The 19107-nt window shown below is 51.1% G+C and overlaps 1 protein-coding gene and 1 long non-coding RNA gene across 4 annotated transcripts in view; one reads left to right on the forward strand and one right to left on the reverse strand.

Annotated features, from left to right (window-relative positions):
- Positions 1 to 7607: 7607 nt before the first annotated feature.
- LOC114903753 lies at positions 7608 to 12303 on the forward strand. The gene is made up of 4 exons (XR_003795806.1): positions 7608 to 7932; positions 8146 to 8287; positions 11346 to 11431; positions 12181 to 12303. It is a non-coding gene; the product is annotated as an uncharacterized LOC114903753 (long non-coding RNA).
- Positions 8278 to 19107, reverse strand: part of SPINT1 (serine peptidase inhibitor, Kunitz type 1) — a 13584-nt gene continuing 2754 nt past the window's right edge. For 2 of the 3 annotated variants that reach the window (XM_029236982.1, XM_029236981.1), the window contains exons 3-11: positions 14431 to 14558; positions 14061 to 14199; positions 13781 to 13951; positions 13579 to 13605; positions 13115 to 13240; positions 12950 to 13000; positions 11762 to 11932; positions 11490 to 11537; positions 8278 to 11059 (exon numbers count right to left, since the gene is read on the reverse strand). In XM_029236982.1, the coding sequence (XP_029092815.1) occupies positions 10848 to 11059; positions 11490 to 11537; positions 11762 to 11932; positions 12950 to 13000; positions 13115 to 13240; positions 13579 to 13605; positions 13781 to 13951; positions 14061 to 14199; positions 14431 to 14558 (1073 nt within the window). In that variant the 3' untranslated portion in view covers positions 8278 to 10847. The remainder of the gene's footprint in view (positions 11060 to 11489; positions 11538 to 11761; positions 11933 to 12949; positions 13001 to 13114; positions 13241 to 13578; positions 13606 to 13780; positions 13952 to 14060; positions 14200 to 14430; positions 14559 to 19107) is intronic. The other variant, XM_029236978.1, reaches the window with a different exon arrangement.

Raw genomic sequence — 19107 nt, forward strand, 5'->3', positions numbered from 1 at the left:
GAACTCCCAGCTTCTCATTTAAGCACTCAGGACCTCAAATCTGACACCAACCCGGACAAGGCCAGCTTGTCCCAGTGATCCCCACTCCCTGATCCCCAATAATTTTTTACTTCTGACTCCAAGTCTGTGCTTTTGCCAAATCCTCTAGAAAGTGCCCCCACCTCCCCCCACCCCCGCAATCCCCCAGATGCGCTGTTTCTCCTTTAACCATCTTCCAATCAATACTCCTCTTCTCCAGGACCTGTATTACTGTCCTCACTGCTCTCTTGGCACATTGAAGGGACACCGAATTTGGTCACTTGCTCAGGCTACATCTCTCCAGCTAAACAGACAGAGAAAAAGTCCTACTCATGCCCATGTGCTCCCACAGGGTCTTGAGCTCAGGCAATGTTTGCTGCTGGCCATTAAGTGCCTAAGATGAAAAAGCCAAGCAGTGTGCCCTGTAGGGGATCCTGAGGATAAAGTTCATCTCCAGGTTTGTGTCACTGAGGCCTGAAGACAGCCCTAAAGAGCAATGCCTTGCTGGAAAGGCCCTCTGAGGCACGGGGGCCCAAGCCCGTGCAGAGCAAAAGGGATTTACCTCTGGTTCCAAAACCACTGTCTCATTCTGCTTCTGTTTCTCTCTATAATGCGTCCTCTCTCTACTTTTCTGGGACTGTTTTTACCTCTTTATCTCTCTTCCATTTGCCTCTTTTCCCCTGCTTTCTCTGCCCTTGAATCTAAATTTAAAGGAACATTGATTATATTAAATGGATAAGTGTATGTTTCTTACATATTCAGTCTTACATTAGTGCTTATTAATGTAAATTATTTTTAATATCTCTGTAACCAACTCTTAGCTGATTTTTTAAAATGTCTATTTTCTTTTTCCATAATAAATGCTTATAGAAAAATTGGAAAATCTGAAGAACTAGAAGATTGAAAATGTACTAATAGTCTTTTTTTTAATTTTATTTACTTATTTTTGGCTGCATTGGGTCTTCGCTGCTGCACGCGGGCGCAAGCTATTCTTCGTTGCAGTGCGCGGGCTTCTCATTGTGGTGGCTTCTTTTGTTGTGGAGCACGGGCTCTAGAGCGCAGGCTCAGTAGTTGTGGTGCACGGGCTTCGTTGCTCCGCAGCATGTGGGATCTTCCTGGACCAGGGCTTGAACCTGTGTTCCCTGCATTGGCAGGTGGATTCTTAACCACTGCGCCACCAGGGAAGCCCAGTAATAATATTTTGATGTACTTCCTTTCAGTCTTCTCTTCTATGCATATTTTTGAAATATTTCTTGTGATTATGCTGTATATACAATTTTGTATTTGGGGTTTTTTTTTTAATTTTAACCGTTTTTTCATGTCATTATTAACTCTGACCAGAATCTATAACCATATATGTATGTTTGTTTACTATTTCACCCTGACCATAATTTCTTCAACTAGATCCCCATTGGGGGCATTTAGGTTGTTTTCCTTTAAATAGTTTTTTTCTTTTATAAATGAGACTATATCCACAGTTGATTATTTTTTCCACCATGAGTTGGTGACCATCTACAGAAAAAAATGTCCTTCATCTTTGGCCTGGAGACAGGGCCCCCATATAATCCCAAGTGGCACTTATGAGGGAACTTGAGTTTCTGTGTCTGTGTGACTCGTGGGGAGCTCTTTCTGTTGGTGCATGACTAGCAGATTGTGTTCAATAAATGCTAACTGATGACAAGGTGTGTATATATGACATATTGGTTTTCATGTACATTCCTCTGTGTCCCTGTTTTTGCTCTTGTGTATTTCAAGTGGGTATTACCTTTGTGCAAACCTCTGAATCATTCCATATATGTGCAAGTCTGTGTATCCATGTCTGTAAATGTGGGTGTCTAGGTGAGATGTGTATAGCTCTGAACGTGTATGTCTGTGTAGCCACACAATGTCTGCCCTTAGGAGTGTGTATTATACACAACTCTATGTGTGTGTCTGGGTGTGTGAGTTGGTCTCTGTGCCTGTGGGTGCACATCTAGGTTGGACCTCGCTTCTTGGAGGCTGTATGTTTATGTGTCTGTGTGTGCCCTGGTTCAGTTCTGTGTGGGTCTGTGTGAGGGGTCTCTCTCCACGTGCATCTTTGTTCTGGGCATGCGTGCTAGGCCGGTGTGTAAGTGTGTGCACACCTGAGGGAGCTGGGCCTGGCTTGCTTTCCCCCTGGGAGCAGAGTGGTGCCCAGGGCAGAGGTGACACACCCTCTGAGCTCCTCATTTTCCTGGGAACCAGCCTGGGAGAGTGAGTGAGACCGAGAGCAATCTGCGTCAGGAGCACCAGCCCCTTTTGCAACCAGCCCAGGCCCCAGGCGGGAACCAGGCTCTCACAGGTCAGACCTGCCCACTGTGCCTGGCTGCCGGGAAACCCAGCTCCCAGCAGGGCTGCACTGTCAGCGCCCTGCTTGGGCCTGGGCCAAATCCTCCGGGGAGCGGAACTCAGCCGGCCGAGGAGCCACATTAGTCACGCTATGGCAACAGTAGGGAGTGACTTCCCAGGCCTGGGCAGTGCTGGCTGTCCCAGGAAACCACCGCTTTCTGTCCCTGTACGTGGCAATGCTTAGGCAGCCTGGTCTCCTCCATTATCGCCTTCCATTCTTACAACCGAACTTCAAGATGGGCCAGACAGCTCTTATTAGCTCCAATTTTCAGATGAGGAGACTGAAGCACAGAGCCACACGACCAAGGTGAAGCAGATGGGGCTTGCACCTGGGTCCTGACCCTGGGCCCAGGCTTCTTTCTGCTGTGTCACCTGGGGGGTTCTGCCCCCTAGAAATGGATCTCTCAGAGGGCAGGGCTGGGAGGCATAGTTTACGGGACAGATTAGGTTTTCCTAGGCTCGGGCAGAGGGAGACAGGGCTGGAAGTGGGATGTGAGGAGAGATGTTAGCATTGAACTAGGCCTGCCCTCCTAGTGGAATGTTCTCAAGGCTTCCTCCACTGAACAGATTTGTTCCCTAATTGGGATGACAATGGAATTCATTGTCAGACTCAGGATGGTTTTGAGATTGTATGCGAACTCTATTAATAACCTGGGTTTATGGTCACCCCACACATAACCCCTCTGGAAGGCAGAGCCAGTCACTGGCCTCCTTGACTGGCCAGCTCTGTGGCTTCCTTGACCCCTGCCTGCACCAATCTGCTTCTGTCCCCAGGTGTCCAGATGACTCCCTGGCCCCTTGGCAGTGAGGGGCAGCAGGGGAGCCTTGGGTGCTGTGCTGCATAGGGATTCCCTGGGGCCCCTTGAATCTGGCAGAAAAACAAGTAGCCTGACCCAAGATTAGTTTCCCCCTCAGATCTGTATTCTCTGTGACCATGTTCCGCTGCCTCTGCCCATCTTCCATTCCCCACCCCCAGGACCCTGCACCAGTTGGGGAGTGAGCAGAGCCTGTCCTCAGAGGTCTCCCTCCTGGGATGGCGAGATCACTGTCCTGGTGAGACAGGGGACCCTCGATTCCTGAGGCTGTGTGCATTTTTATCCCTATGGCACCATTCCACCCCTGCCCAACAGGCCATGTGCTCTGCTGACCACCCCACCTCCCATGGGTTCTCCTTTTTAAAAAAAATATTTATTTATTTATTTGGCTGCCCCGGGTCTTAGTTGCAGCACATGGGATCTTTGTTGCCACATGCAGGATCTTTTAGCTGCGGCACGCAGGGTCTTAGTTTTGGCATGCGGGATCTAGTCCTCTGACCAGGAATGGGACCCAGGCCCCCTCCATTGGGAGCACGGAGTCTTAACCACTGGACCATCCCTCCCACAGGTTCTCCTATTCCAGTCCTATCCCTGACTCGCAGGGTGACTTTGGGCAAATTACTGCCTTCTTCCTTGTCTGAGTTTCTCCCGGTTCTGAAGTGGGGCTAGTACTCTCTGCCCCTCCCTGGCTCCCAGGGGGCCTGCAGGGATAAGCAAGATAATAGTGGGGAACTGATTTGGAGGAAACTATCAAGAGCCAAGTGAGAGGTATCAGCGCTGACCTGTGTTTACCTGGGTGTGGACCTCGGGATCCCAGCCTCCTGAGGTTTGGGAACAGCCCTGACAGCTTCTTGGCCTGGCTCCTGGCTCCTTTGTCCCACTTCCAGAGAAAGGGCAGAAACTGAACCCAAGAGTCTGGTTGTTTGGAGAAGATGAGACGTCAGAGCAAAAAGTTTGGGGCTCAGGCCTCCCAATCCACTCTGTCCCCAACCACTGGCTGTGTGACTGTGGGCAAGTCACTGCCCCTCTCTGGGCCTCAACAGCTTGGCTCTGACAGCCTCCCCCAGCCTGTGTATTCAGGGGGTCCTAGAGCCTGTAACCTGTAACCATTGTTTTGGGATAGAAAGGATCTCGCCATCTAGTCCAAGTCCTTTGCTTTTCATAGACCACTATGGGGTTTCTGGAGGCCACAGACTAACCCTGGTTAACCTGAGGTCATAAACTGGTTGCAAAGAGGATCAAGCAAGAGAGGGTATGTGGGTTAGAGAAAATCCACTGAGAAGACAACCCCAAGTGAGCTGGTGGGGCAGCAATGTACTCCTTTGTACTCCATCAGTGTTCCATTGTCACTGTGCCTTCAGCCTCTCCCTCCAGGCCTGAAATGCAGCACGGGCCTCTCCTTACCCACAGCTCTCCTTCCTTTCCCCACTTCTACAACAGCCTCCAACCCGACTCTGCCCCCTGCCCCGCTAGGTTTCCTACCTGGCTCCTCAACCATTCATGATGGTCAGCTGGCTCCTCATTCCCAGCATCCTCCTTTCCTGACCCTGGCAGGCTTTGAAACCCCTCGCCTTTGAGCCTCTCTCTTCCTGGGTCTCCCACTGCCCCTCCGACTAATCCTCCTCTGCTTCCTCTTCCTCCAAGAAGAGCCTCTGTCCTCACTTTCTGCTGTCCTCTCTGGGTCCGCTCTCTCCCTCTTCCAGTAATCTCCCCACTCCTCCGTTTCACCCTCACATGGCTCGTTCCCTTCACCAGGCCCACATGCTCACCTCCAGAGTGTCGGGGGCCTCACCAGGATGCACCCACAGCTGGGACACAGAGCTAAGTGTGTGGCCCAAACACTACAAGACACGTGTGTTTTTGCCCTGTTCCTAGCCCTATTTTATGTTCCTTCTTCTTTTTTTAAAAAATCTTGGTCCTACTTTATACTCAGGTTATCTCATAGTTTATAGATGCTTTTAAACTGCCTTTAAATCCCTCCCCAGTAAGGCTAGGCAAAAGCAAACAAAAACTAAGTAACCCGCAAAAAAATCAATAAAACTAGCCTCCATCTGGTACCTGATGATCCCTCACCTTCTGCCTGGTTCTCCTGAAGCTACCCCCCTCCCGTCAGCCCTGTTTCTATTGGTGGCACTGCCAGGCTCCCAGGACAGAAAACCTGAAGGCCCCACTGACTCAGCTTCTCCCTCTGCATGAGCCAGTCAGTCACCAGGTCTCAGAGCTTCTCCCTTCCCCAGGGCTTAGGATGCTATCTCTCCTTTTCCAGCTCCATGGTCTCTATCCCACCTGGGAGCCTCCTCGTCTGATGATCTGTTTCTTTCTGAAATAGATCTCAATACCTCTTCAAAAAACACCTTTTTCATATTACAAAAGCAATAAATATTTATTGTAGAAAATTTTTAAAATGCAGATCAACAAAAAGAAGACAGTAAAAACCACCTGTAATTTTTTATTTTTGTTGCGGTATGCGGGCCTCTCACTGTTGTGGCCTCTCCCATTGCAGAGCACAGGCTCCGGACGGGCCCGGACCGGGGCACGAACCCATATCCCCTGCATGGGCAGGCGGACTCTCAGCCACTTGTGCCACCAGAGAAGCCCAACTACCTGTAATTTTATCAACGACAAGAGAACACTGTGGACATTTGGGTAAATATCTTTTTCCAATTTTGTGTAAAAAAAGTGGTTGTTTTTTAGCCTCATGACAGGGGGCTTCTCAGTTTCCTTCCCAGTCTATTTTCTTGTTCTTCTTTGTTCTGGGCTCAGCTGATGGAACCCCAGGAGCTACTGCAGGTGGGGAAGGAGAGCCTGCGGGGGAGTCTGGGCCACTCCCAGGGCTGAAGCAGGCTTCCGGGTTTGGGGTTTCTAGGTGGTGCCATTGACCACAACCCTTGGAGTGGGGTGTGGGGGGAGCTGAGCAGTGCCTTCCCAGGCTTCAGTCTAGCTGCGGTGGCGGGGAAGGAAGCGGTCTTGTGCTATAGGGCAAACCACTCCTCATTCAGGGCTTTTTGTTTAAGTGGGCAAGGGTGGGTTTGGGAGAAACAACCCAGTTTTTGTCCGTGTTTATTTGAACTGTTGGGACCAATAGGTTTTGAATAAAACTGCCTGGAGGGCCCAGGCAAGCACCTAACCTTGGGAGTGGCAGGGTGGATGGGGAGGGTTAGAGCCTGAGGCGCTCAAGAGGACCTAAGACCTAAATTGCTGCAGGAATGTGGGCCCCCATTGCCAGTCTCCCAAATTTTCACAAGAAGCTAGAGGTATGGGATTTAAAAAAAATAAACTTTCCTGACTCTTTAACTGTTAGTAACTAATTAAAGAAATTAAACTACTGTTTGGGTCACAGCCCAACTGGCTGCCAGCATGCAACCTTGCCAACTAGCCTTTACTGCACATCTACTGTGTACTTCACACAGGTTACTCTCCCTGATTTACTTGGTATGGCGTCCTCTTCCTTCCCCTCTCCCTGTGTTGTGACCTCTAGTTGTGACCTCTATACTCCTTAAAGCCGAGTTTGGATTACCCCTTCCCCTGTCCCTCTGTTCAAATCCCCAAGTGCCCACCAATGTGACCTCTACCCACCAGCCTCCCAGCTTTTCCTCTCAAGGCCTGAGACAAACTGAGCAGCTTGCTGGACCCCAGTCAAAATAAGACCCATGATCTCCCCTGCGCAGCTTTTGCTCACTATGATTTTGCTATGCTTGGAACACCCACACCCACCTGCTCATCTCATTTTATACCTCCTTCATGAAGCTCTTTCTTAATCTCCACGGCTTGATCAGCCTCTGCTTTATTCAACAGCCATTTGTGGGGTACCTTGTATGCACAAGCAGATCCTAGCACAGTTGATACTGAGATAAATAAGACCCAGTCCCCATCCCTGCCCCCGAGGAGCCTTGTCCCTATGAGGGTAGACTTATGCTAACATGGGTCATATGTATGCAGCAGAGCTGTGAGAGAATGGAGAGGGCAGCTGTGAAACAGCGAAGGCTTTCTGAGCTGGATCACAAGGTAAGTAGGAGCCTTCCAGGGGGTAAAGAGGCATTTGAGGTGGAGGCAACTGCCTGTGCAAAGAAAGGAGGCATGACAGTTCTATTTATTTAGGTTGTGCCGGGTCTTTTTTTTTTTTAATATTTATTTATTTGGCTGCATCGGGTCTTAGTTGCAGCACGCTGGGTCTTCGTTGCCGCACATGGGCTTCTTTCTAGTTGTGGTGCGCAGGCTCTAGAGCACTCGGGCTCAGTAGCTGCAGCACGTGGGCTCTGGAGTTGTGGCGTGCGGGGCTCTCTAGTTGTGACAAGGGGGCTCCAGAGCACGCAGGCTCAGTAGTGTGGCAGGCGGGCTCTCTAGGTGTGGCATGCGGGCTCTAGAGCATGCAGGCTTAGTTGCCCCACGCATGTGGGATCTTATTTCCCCGACCAGGGATCGAAACCGGGCCCCCTGCATTGGCAGCGCGGAGTCTCACCCACTGGACCACCAGGGAAGTCCTGGGAGGCATCAAAGTTCTGAGAAAGGGAGTCATTTGGCTGGGGATGGAGCAGAGAACAGCTGGGGACATCTCAGTAGTTTGGGGACCATATTGTTTTGTTACAGTATTTGCATTCCTTCCGCCTGCACTCCAGAGTGTAAGCTGCAGAACAGGCACTGCGTCTCAGCTTTTATTGCTCCACACCTGACACCTGCCTGGGACTGTGTACTCTGGATCCAACCCTTGCAGCGAAGACAGCGCCCAGCAGTGGTGAGCGCGCCCCCTAGCGGCTCCTCCGCGCTCCCACCTCCTGTCACCCAGCTGACTCAGCCCTGCCCTCCTCCCTCCCAGCAGCTCTTTCTAGGGAAGGCACTTTGTCTGCCATCATCTCACTACATCTCCACCTCTCCCTAAGAGGAGGATGCTCCTTTTGGTCCAACAAACACTTATTAAGCTTTTATTATGTGTTGATTACTCTTCTAGGCATTGGGATACAGAATTGACCTCAGCCCGGCAGTGCTCATAGAGAACCAAGGGATAGTGAAGGCTGTTCCCAGTGCTGGGGAGACCAGAAGAGGAATAGAGCCCATTTCGAGCTTTGAAGGACGGATGAGTGGCTGGCAAGGTAGGAAGCAAAAATACTGTGTCTGGGAATTCCCTGGAAGTCCAGTGGTTAGGACTCTGTGCTCTCAGTGCCAAGGGCCTAGGTCCAATCCCTAGCTGGGGAACTAAAATCCCACAAGCTGTGTGTCTCGGCCAAAAAAAAAAATACAGTGCCTGATGAAATAGGAATAGCCACAGCACCGTAACGGGACCCACCCCCTGCCATCTACTCAGTTTATTGACCTACTACCATTTACTAAGGTCGTAGAGGGGGTGTGGGGTGCTGGAGACCCAGAGGTGACTTAAGATACCATCTGTGTCTCCAGGAGCCCACAACCCAGTGGGAAGACAGATAAGTAAATGGAAAGGAAAAGGGGGTGCTCTGTGCTGGGGTGTTCTGTGCTGAAGGTCCTGTTAGCAGACACAGGGATGAAGAGTAGGGAGTGCCCCCCAGCCGTGTGTATGCAGGAGGATTTCAGGAATGAGAACTCGAGTTTAGGTTGAAAGATGAGAAAGGGGGAGGTGGTCCAGGCTGAGTACAACAGGTACTAGAACACAAAGGTGTGAGAAAGTTACCCATCAAAAGGAGGCCCATCCTGGGCTGCTAATAAGGTTCTGCTTCTTGATCTGAGTGCTTGGCTCCTGGGTGTGTTCAGTTACAGAAATTCATTGAGCCGTGCACTTAGGACTCAAATATGGACATTCACCTAGGTTGCCCTTCAATCCTTTAAAAGTGGCCCCCAACCTCTCACACTGCCGTTTGATTTTTCTATATAGCATTTATCACAATTTAAAAGTGTCTCTTTTGTAAGGCTAGACTCTGGACCCATAATGTAAGGGTTTAAATCAGTCCTCCGGCACCAGCTGTAGGACCTTAGGAACTGAACTTTGCTGAGTCGTTTCCTCACCTGTAAAATGAGGATAATAGTACCTTCATCCCAGGGTTGTGTGCTGAGGCAATCACTTGAGATATGTAAAGCACTTACATAGTACTTCCTATGTGCTTATCTTACAAAACCAAATTTCTAATGACTGGCGGTGCCTGGTACATAGGAGCTCAATAAATAATTTGTTGAAGAAGTGAAGAAATGGGGGCTTCCTGGCCGGTCCAGCAGTTAGGACTCTGTGCCTTGACTGTAGGGGGCGCAGGTTAGATCCCCGGTCAGGGAACTAAGATCCCACATGTCCTGTGACATGGCCAAAAAAAAAAAAAATTTTTTTTAAAAAGAAAATGAAGAAATGAATTAAAGGGATGATTTTTTCTTTTTTGGGGGGGGCGCCAAGAGGCAGGTAGCTCAAACAAATGCAGGCGTGTGTGTGTTGGAGAGAAGCACCTCAGCTAAAGGCTCCTTCCTCCTCTGCTCCTCAGAGACTGGGGAGCAACTATACTCTGGTAAAGAAGCAGAGGCTTCTGTGGGTGGCTGCATGGGACCCCTGCACCCACACCAAAGGGAGCAGAGATAAGAACCAGGGTTCAGGGGACTTCCCTGGCGGTCCAGTGTTTAGGGCTCCGTGCTTCCATTGCAGGGGGCCTGGCTGGGTTCCATACCTGGTCAGGGAACTAAGATTCCCAAGTGCCGCGGAAAAAAAAGGACCAGGGTTCAAGCCTATGCACCCCCCACCCCCCTCCCCCGTCCTCAACTACACACTGCAGGCTCAAACCCGTAAGAAACGGTGCTCTGTGGCCTCCCTAGGCCCCCTATTCCCACGGCCCTTTCTCCCCTCCCCACCCCCTGGCGGTCAGACTTGGCACATCTCCCCACCCGCAGGGGCTGGGGCTAGGACAGTTTCGGGAAGGGCGGGAAAACCTGCTAAACAGGGTGACCAAAGCCTGAACCGGTAGGACGAGGCAGTCCCATCTCCCCCTGCAGCTCTGTCCCTCTCCTGGCCCACAGAGCAGAGGCAGGAGACTCACAGGACAAATCACTTTATTACACTGTGGGTGGACTGGGGCCGGTGGGAAGTAGGGGAGCAGCAGGGCCCTGGGGGGTGCCGAGGATCTGGCTGTGTGTGCCAGGCCAGGCCAGGTTGGGGCTCACTCCGCGGGGAAGGGGAAGAGGCGGCAGCGGCCAGAGAGCCACTTTCCACTCCTCTCACCCACCCGGCATGGCATTAAATAAACAGAAAGCAGCTCTGTACAACACAGAATATACAGGGACGTCCTCCCCCGCACCCCAGCCCTGGACTTTGCAGGGTGGGAGGGGCAGCTCTGGAGGACGGGAGTTGGGGCCTCCAGCCTCTGATGCGACCCCAGGCCTCTTCTCAAGGTTGTGGGATGGGGGCAGGCAGCTCTGAACAGGAAGCAAAATTCCAACTTCCTCTGAAGTCCTAGGCAGACGGGTCCAACCATACGTGGGACTCCTGGCTCAAAGGTTTTCTGCTCCTTGCAGACCCTTGAGCTTTCTCAGGAACAAGTAGCCTGAGCTTAGCTGAGACACCTCCAAGAGGGTCTGGAGGCAGATAGGCCTGGAAAACAGGCTGGAGGAGTCTGGTCCCAAAGTCTTCCTCAGCCCAGGCCTCCACCTTGGCAAGGAGGAAGCAGGGCCAGGTGAGAACGGCTAGAGCCCTCTAGAGCCTCAGGCTCAGAGGGGTCGGGTTGTTTGGTAGTAGACCAGATGCTCCATGTCCTCGGTGGTGGATACCTTGGAGCTGGTGGGGGTAGAGGGTGGGGGGTGGTGGTGGCGGTGTCTGTGGAAGCCCTTCCTCTGGTTCTTGAAGAAGCAGTAACCCAGGATGGCTACCACCACCACGATGCAGGTTCCCAGGAGCACTGCAATGGCCACCTCCACCGAGTCTGGAGGAAGAAGGAGCCGAATGAGGTGCTCCCAGGGCCTGCTCAGTTCTGACGCCCACCCCAACTCTGTAAGGGTCAAGGCAAATGGATGCCGGGCGTGGACGGCCCTCGGGCATGTGAGCAGCTCAGTCAGCTCCGTTGGGAGCTCGGTGAGAGGGATTCTGATGGGCTTCGGGTCTCGGCTCCAGGTTGCGCTACTTGCAGGTAGTGTGGGGGAAGGCCCGGGGTGCTGACAGCACACACACCTGGCATGCATTTTTATGCTTCTCTCCCTCGCCCCTGGCAGATACCACTATTGATCGTGGCACTCTGTCCCTTCAGCCAACCTCAGGATCCTTCCCGGCACTGGCTTAGGCAGTCACAACCAATTGTGTGAGTTGATCCTTGAGTTGATACCTACTCAGTGGTGACAGGGCAGATGGGGGCTTACCTGTGTTGGGAATGGGGCTTTCCCGCCGCAGACCAAACACATCCTTCTCTACAAAATGATCAAGGCGGGGGTCGCGGAGAGACAAGTCAATATGAAGGGTTCAAAGACACAGCTGCTCTTCAGCAGTGCCCCAGACCCAGTGCCACCCTTTCCCACCCCTACTCCGGGTGCTCTGAGGACGAGGTGTGACCAGCCCAGGCCTTGGGACAGAGCCAAATGCTCTAGCTAAGCCTTTCCCCTCCCCATCTTCCGCCTCCCACTGCCCTGCTCACTGGAGATGCCACGACAGGACTCAAGGCACTGCTCCTCCTCCTCAAAGTTGTTCTTGTTGCCATAGCAACCACCATAGGTAAAGCGAGCGCAGCGTTCAGTGAACGGGTTGTAGTACCAGCGGGGGATGCTCTCCAAGCAGAGGCCCGTGTCTGGCAGGTCCACGCAGTGGCCTGGGGGGTAAGGAGCAGGCAAAGGGGTGAGTGTCCACGTGGCCTCCCTGCCACCACCAGGCTCCACATCGTTGCTGCCCACCACCTCCTGACCCTCCTCCTCATGTTGAGGATGGCTGTGACTTAATGAGGGCCTGGAGCCCCAGAAATATCTGGCATCTAAAGTGTTGCAAGGAAGATAGAGGAGAGTAAGCTTAGGCCCAGAATCACCCTAGACTTGACTCATATATTTTTCAATTTTCTTTCAGCATTCCCAATTCTATCAAGGTCTTGGTTTTCTCTCTAGCACTGGATAGTCTACCTTTTAACAAAGAAGGCTAAGGGTCTGAGCCTTGGCAGACAACAATGTCCAGCTAAAATTTATTACCACGTTTTATTATACTTGTTTATTTATTCTTTTAAAATAAATTTATTTATTTTTATTTTTGGCTGCATTGGGTCTTCATTGTTGTGTGCAGGCTTTCTCTAGTTGCGGTGAGCGGGGGCTACTCTTCGTTGCGGTGTGTGGGCTTCTCATTGCGGTGGCTTCTCTTGTTGTGGAGCACGGGCTCTAGGCGCATAGGCTCTAGAGCGCAGGCTCAGTAGTTGTGGCGTACGGGTTTAGTTGCTCCACGGCATGTGGGATCTTCCCGGACCAGGGATCGAACCCGTGTCCCCTGCATTGGCAGGCAGATTCTTAACCACTGTGCCACCAGGGAAGTCCCTATTATACTTATTTTAATAGTCAGTCTCAGATCGTGGCATATAATAGTGGCTTTTCATTTACGGTAGTGACATGAAATTTCCTTTTTAATACATTAAGTTAATAACATCTCAGTGATATGTAGGCATGGCTAAATTTCTGAACGTGTTAAGAGGATGTATGATGCTTGGGAAACATAGAAGGCAAGTCCAGGACACCCCCCACCCAGCTTTCTGCCCACAGCCTGGTACACACAGCAGGCCTTTGGCCCATTGATGGGATGAGTGAGGATAGCAGTGCCAGCCCTGACCCAGGGGACCTGGGCAGGAGCTCACCTTTGTCCCTGGGGAAATGGATCCTCTGGAGTTTATCGAAGCCTCTGGTATCTGCAAAGATGAAAGATCAGAGGCGCAGACCTGACAAGGGTTTCCCAGAGGTGTGGGGTGAGTGGTCTGGACCTCCCCTGCTGCGCCCACTGCCCTCCATCCCCCAGTCCTCACATTTTTCACAGGTGGCCTCATCGGAGGCGTCGGGGCAGTCGGGAGTGTCATCACACTCCAGGAAGCTGTCGATGCAGCAGCCATCACTGCAGCGGAACTTGCTGGAGTGACAGGTGCCAGAGCACACTGGGTGGGGGCGGGACAGGGTGGACGGTGAGGTCAGGCTCAAGCAGCGGCCAACAAATACCAAGAGTCCATCATCTACTTGGCCCTCTCTACCCCAAGGTGGCATCATGACACAACCCCGGTTCCCTTTCCACCCCTGTCCCTTATACCCTCCTAACACAAAACGGACAGAAGCTGATAGGAGGATCCTGGGCTACAAGGGCTGGGGCACTCGTGGGCTTTCATTCTGATGGTAGGAATGGGTTGTTGGGCCAGGGCAGTGTGGTCAGGGGCCTGGACTTGACAGAGGCTGGGGAGCTGGCAGGGGTGAGGGGAATAGGGACAGAAGCAAAGCCCACCTGGATGATGCCTTTCCACTGAGGGGCCTGGGAGAGAAAAACAGAGAAGTGAGAGGAGGCAGGGCCAGGCCCCAGCAGGGATGAGCTGATAGGGGGCCCGGGGACGGGGGATTCCCACGCCTACCTCCCTGACCCGTGAGGAGAGAACACCTACCCTGGGGGAATGTCACCTGAGCCCCAACACTGCTTCACAAAGGCCCACCTTGCACATTGCGGCAGGCGAGCTTGCACTCTTCTTCCCGAAGGTAGTTGTTCTTGTTGCCCAGACAACCTCCATAAACAAAACTCTTGCAGATCTGTTCTGTGGTGTCGTAGTACCAGCGGGGGAAGGAACCACGGCAGCGGCCCACCTTGCTGGATGCAAGGCAATATTCTGGGGGAAGGAAAGCTGGTGAGGGAGCTCCGAGGGCTAATCGGCAGAGCCGGAGCAGGGTGCAGGGTGTGGGTGAGTCCTGGGTCTGCCTCCCCACCCCCTTCCTCACCTTCTGTCTGCTTGGGGGACAGCACGGTGACTGTGATGTTGGACGTGCTCTCTCGCTGGTCTGAACCAGCCACCGTCAGCTGGAACAGGTAGCTGCCTTCCTTGAGGCCCCACAGCTCCACCTGGTCTGGATCATTCCTCTAAACATAGGAGTGGCCATCAGGCTGGGACCCCTTGATGGCCCTGGTTGGCCCCAGGTCTTCCCAGTCAGCCCCCCTGCCCCACTGCGGGGAGCCGAGGGACTTGGTATTAAATGGATCCTCAGCTTCTATCCACCCCACCCCGTCTGGAGCCACAGTTTGGCCTACGGCCCCAGAAAGGGGGCCCTGGAGAGCTGAGGTGGGGGTCAGGGAGCCAGCCCAGCATCGCACCTCTACCCTGACGTCTGTGTCACCCTGCAGTAGGTGCCAATCTGTGTTCTCCATACCCTTCAGCACCAGGGGTTCCTGTGGCTGTACCTTCAAGTCTGTGCCTTCCCAGGCCTTGGGGATCCGGGACCCTGGGAGGAAGGTGAGATAAGGTCAACTCTCACTGAATGGACAGGATCTCTCCTAGAGTGGGGGGCTGGTGCCTAATGGGCCGCAACTAGACCAACCTAGGACTCGGCAGCCTGCCTGAGACACAGAGGCGATTTCACAACTAAACCATCTTCTTGCCCTCTGTTTAGATATATCATACTTAAGACATTTTTATGTTGTAAAACCAACTTTCTGAAGCAAATAACTAAACAGCATTGCCATCTGATCCCATTTAGGAAAAAAATAAAAATATATATAGATATATATATCAATATATATTGATATATATATCTATATATATCAATATACATATACAATATATATACACACTATATATATATATATATCAATATATGCACGTATATTTGGAAGGGGGACTTTTCTTGTTTTCTACAATAAGCAGGTACTTGTGCTAATTGCTTTAAAAAGTTAAGAGTAACGATACTTTTGAAAAGCCAAATAAGTCAATGTGTAATTAACACCATCACCCCTCGCTCTGCAGCCCATATCACTGCTAAGAAGCCCATCCGGACAGAGACCTTGAGCAGAGCCCCGGGCAGCACCACGTCAAGCATTGGTGTCCCACATGATGATTGGCACAGGAGCAGGGTGCCTCTGCCACCTCAGACAGACTCTGCCTCCAGTTACAAGGGGGCACAAGGCAACCATACCCTCCCCCAACCAGGGTCTTCAGAGCGGGTGTGGCCCTGCTGACACCTTGAGTTTGGACTTCTGGCCTCCAGAACTGTGAGACAGTACATTTCTAGTGTCTTCAGTCACCCAGGGTGTAGTAACATGGCACAGCAGCCCTAGGAAATGGACACACTGCCCTTGAGGGTACTACGGTCCAGTTAGGCAGGTAAGACCCAACAATAGGAAGCAAAATGGGAGAAAGACCCAACAAGATGAAGGGCTGTGTGATACATGTACAAGAAAAGGAAGTGGATGTTTAGAGAAGGGAAAGACCACAGCAAGCTAGAGGAAAAAGGCAAGGCTTTGTGAAGAAGGGAGAAAGGATTTTTTGATCCTTTTGTTTTTATTTGTTTGGTTGTGGGGAAGAATGTTGGTGTTGTTGATGACAGCAGAAAACATGATGAGCCAAAGCAAGGAATTGGGAATTTGTAAGACTGGTTAGGCGGACATTGAGGAGACCGGCTGGGCTGGATAGATCCTGCCACAACTGCATTCTCGTCCCTCTTTCCAGATGAGCAAATTGACACCAGAGAGGTTAAATGACTTGCCCAGGTCGCTCAGTTTCAAAATGGCAGAGCTGGGGTTTGAACCCTGGTCTGATTCATGCTCTCTCCAAAACATCAAAACACCATGCTGCAGGCCATATGTGCTTAGAAGGGTGATTCTTTAAATAATCTTTACAGTCTTTGGGTTTTGTTTTTGTTTTTAGCTTAGGTAATACATGTACATGATGAAATATGCAAAAAATACAAAAGGGTAGTGAGAATTAAGTCCCTGATTCTTAAACCCCCAGGTTCCTCTCTCCAGAGGCATTCTCAATTACTAGTTTGGGTGTGTGTGTATGTGTGAGTATCAAGAGAGAGTGTATAGAATATTCACAAGCATGCTAGTTCTTCATCTTGCTTTTCCCTTAATATATACTAGAAATCAGTCATAGCAATATATAAAGAACTTCTTCTTCTTCCTTTTTTTTGTTGTTGCATAGTACTTACTGTATGAATGCACCAAAATTTACAACACATTTAACCAGTCCATCAGTCTAGTCTCTCTTGATGTAGGTCCTTCTTTCCTCCCTCCCTTCCTTCCTTTCCTCCTTCCTTCCTTCTTTCCTCTCTCCCTCCCTCCCTACTAAGAACTAACCCTTGCTACCTCAGGGTTTATAATTATGATTAAAACAGCACCACAGTATCCAATTATAGGATGTGTTGACAGACACTGAGCTTGTTTCCAATTCTTTGCTCTTATAAACAATGGTACAGTGGCTGATTGCCTGGTAAGTTGTTTTACACATGTTTAAGCATAGCCGCAAGATGAGTTCCTGCAAGTGGAGTCATGTTGAGGGTTATATGCATTTACATTTTGGATGGATATTGCCCAACTGCCCTCCACAGAAGCTCTGCAGAGGGTTACATCAAGTTTAAGAGTTCAAAGAAGAGAAGGTAAAGAGATAAGAACAGCCGGTAGGAGGCTGAGTCACAGAGATTCCTCTTTGATGAGGCAGAGCAAGCAGAGCCAACAGGGAACTCTCAGAGGGTGGTCCCAGAGGTGAGAAGACCAGGACACACAGTGACAGCAAAGGGATGGGAGGGGAGAACTTCTAGAGGAACACATCCAATGGTGCAGAGGGCTACGGGAATGAGAAAAGGGAACCTCGGTTGAGGGGAAGTAAGAGACCGGGAGAGCAGGAAAGTACCTGTTTGGAACCAAGCCCCAGCCCAGTGGCTTAAGGGCCCAACAGGGGCCATCCCCAGGCCCTGAGGTGAGAGGCCAAGCCAAGGGGGCAGTGAGCTGGGAGGACCCCATTCCTCCCTCCTTGCATTTTTCAGAAAGTAATCAGCAGTCACAAAGGGGAAAGGAGACAGACTACTTGGCAGTCTACTAGCAGAAAGATAGGCTAGCCCCACTGGCCCCCAGGGTGGAAGTGGCAAGCTGAGTGGCACGGCAGATCTTGGGCCAAATCAGCAATGTCCACCCACACACAGCTGGTCCTCTCCAAGCCCCAGCCCCCAGGAGCAAGGGGCAGGTGCCCTGCCCTACCACTACTCCCTTTTTCCCACCCCCAAGAGAGCAAAGGGCCAGAGTAGCAATAAAGCCAGCCCCTCCCCCAGCTGCCAGGCCTCAGGACTCTCAAGGGAAACACAGACTCCACCTTCTAAGCCACTCCTCCAACGGAAAGAGGGGGAAGGGGAGAGGAGGAAAGAGCAGGGTGCTCAGGAGGCCCCAGCAATCTGGACTGGACTGGCCTGGCCTGGCCATAGGCAGGGAAAGGGGGAACAGATCAACCCACCCTGGGGAGGATTCTCCCCAGTAAATCAAAGGTTTTAGAAGCCCTGAGCACTTGCCCACTTTGCCTGCCTCGGTCTACCCTAGCCTAGCCTCCAGGATGCCACAGTGGCTTGACCCTCTTTGTACCCTCTTTGTACTTCCAACCTCTCTAATAGGACTCAGCTGAGAATGGACTCCTTGACATGCACATGGCATCCCCCACTCCCCAAAACGCTGCGTTGCCCTGAAATGGCCTGGGGCCCACACTAAGTCCAAGGTCTACCCAGCTCCCCACAGGTCCCAGGAAATCCCCACTCCATCCTGTCTTGTGCCAACCAGGCCAGTCAGGGGGTGGGGAGGTTTCCAGATGAGGAAGGCCCCATCCAGCTCAGCTTCCTGACCAGATCCCAGAGTTTCAGGCACTAGCCCTACAGTGAGGGGTCCTGGCAGAACAGGGAGGGCAGGCAGCTCAGGTCAATTAGAGTCATCACCACCTACACTCCGCTGCTTCCTTGTGGAACAGGCTCAGGCCCTGGCCCAGCGGGACTCAGTGGCCCAGCCTGGCCCAGAGACACTGTCCCCCTCCCGGAATCTCCACCCTACCTCTCCTCAGAGATCCAGAGCTATTGGAAGAATAGGGAGAAGAGGAAAGGCTGGAGAGGAAAGTCCCTTTTCTACTTTCCAGGACTGAGATCACCCAGCTCCACTCCAATCCTGGCCCCTGGGCGCCCCAGTCTCTGGTTCTGTTGTCCACTGAGCTGTCCTGGATCAGAGACAGGTTTACCAGAAAGGTGGTCTTGTGTGAAGAACAGCACAGGACTTTTGGAGGTCCTGCCTGGGGTTGAGTCCCAGGTCTCTCATTTGTGGGCAGTGTTATCCTGGGCAAATTATTATTATTAAGCATTGTTTGTATTTACGTCATATTGATTGTAACTTTTCCTCTTTCATTTTAATTGTACTTATTTGGGCCCCCTCTCTTTTTTTTCTTGACAAGTCTGGCTAAAGATTTATCAATTTTGTTTATCTTTTCAACAAACCAGCTCTTAGTTTCATTGATCTTTTCTATTGTTTTTTGGTCTCTATTTTATTCATTTCTGCTCTGATCTTTATTATTTCCTTCCTTCTGCTAATTTTTGCCTCTGCTCTTCTTTTTCTAATTCCTTTAGGTGGAAAGTTAGACTTTTCATTTGAGACTTCTCTTGCTTCATTAGGTAGGCCTGTATTGCTATAAACTTCCCTCTTAGAACTACTTTTGCTGTGTCCCACAGATTTGGGAAAGTTGTATTTCTATTTTCATTCATCTCAAGGTATTTTTTTGATATCCTCTTTGATTTCTTCATTGACCCATTACTTTTTTTTTCACGTTTACTGGAGTATAATTGCTTTACAATGGTGTTAGTTTCTGCTTTATAACAAAGTGAATCAGTTATACATATACATATGTTCCCATCTCTTCCCTCTTGCGTCTCCCTCCCTCCCACCCTCCCTATCCCACCCCTCCAGGCGGTCACAAAGCACCGAGCTGATCTCCCTGTGCTATGCGGCTGCTTCCCACTAGCTATCTACCTTACA

This window comes from Monodon monoceros, unplaced genomic scaffold (genome assembly GCF_005190385.1).
Source record: "Monodon monoceros isolate NGI ecotype Baffin Bay Population unplaced genomic scaffold, NGI_Narwhal_1 Super_Scaffold_21, whole genome shotgun sequence".
In the NCBI taxonomy this organism is placed as follows: Eukaryota; Metazoa; Chordata; class Mammalia; order Artiodactyla; family Monodontidae; genus Monodon; species Monodon monoceros.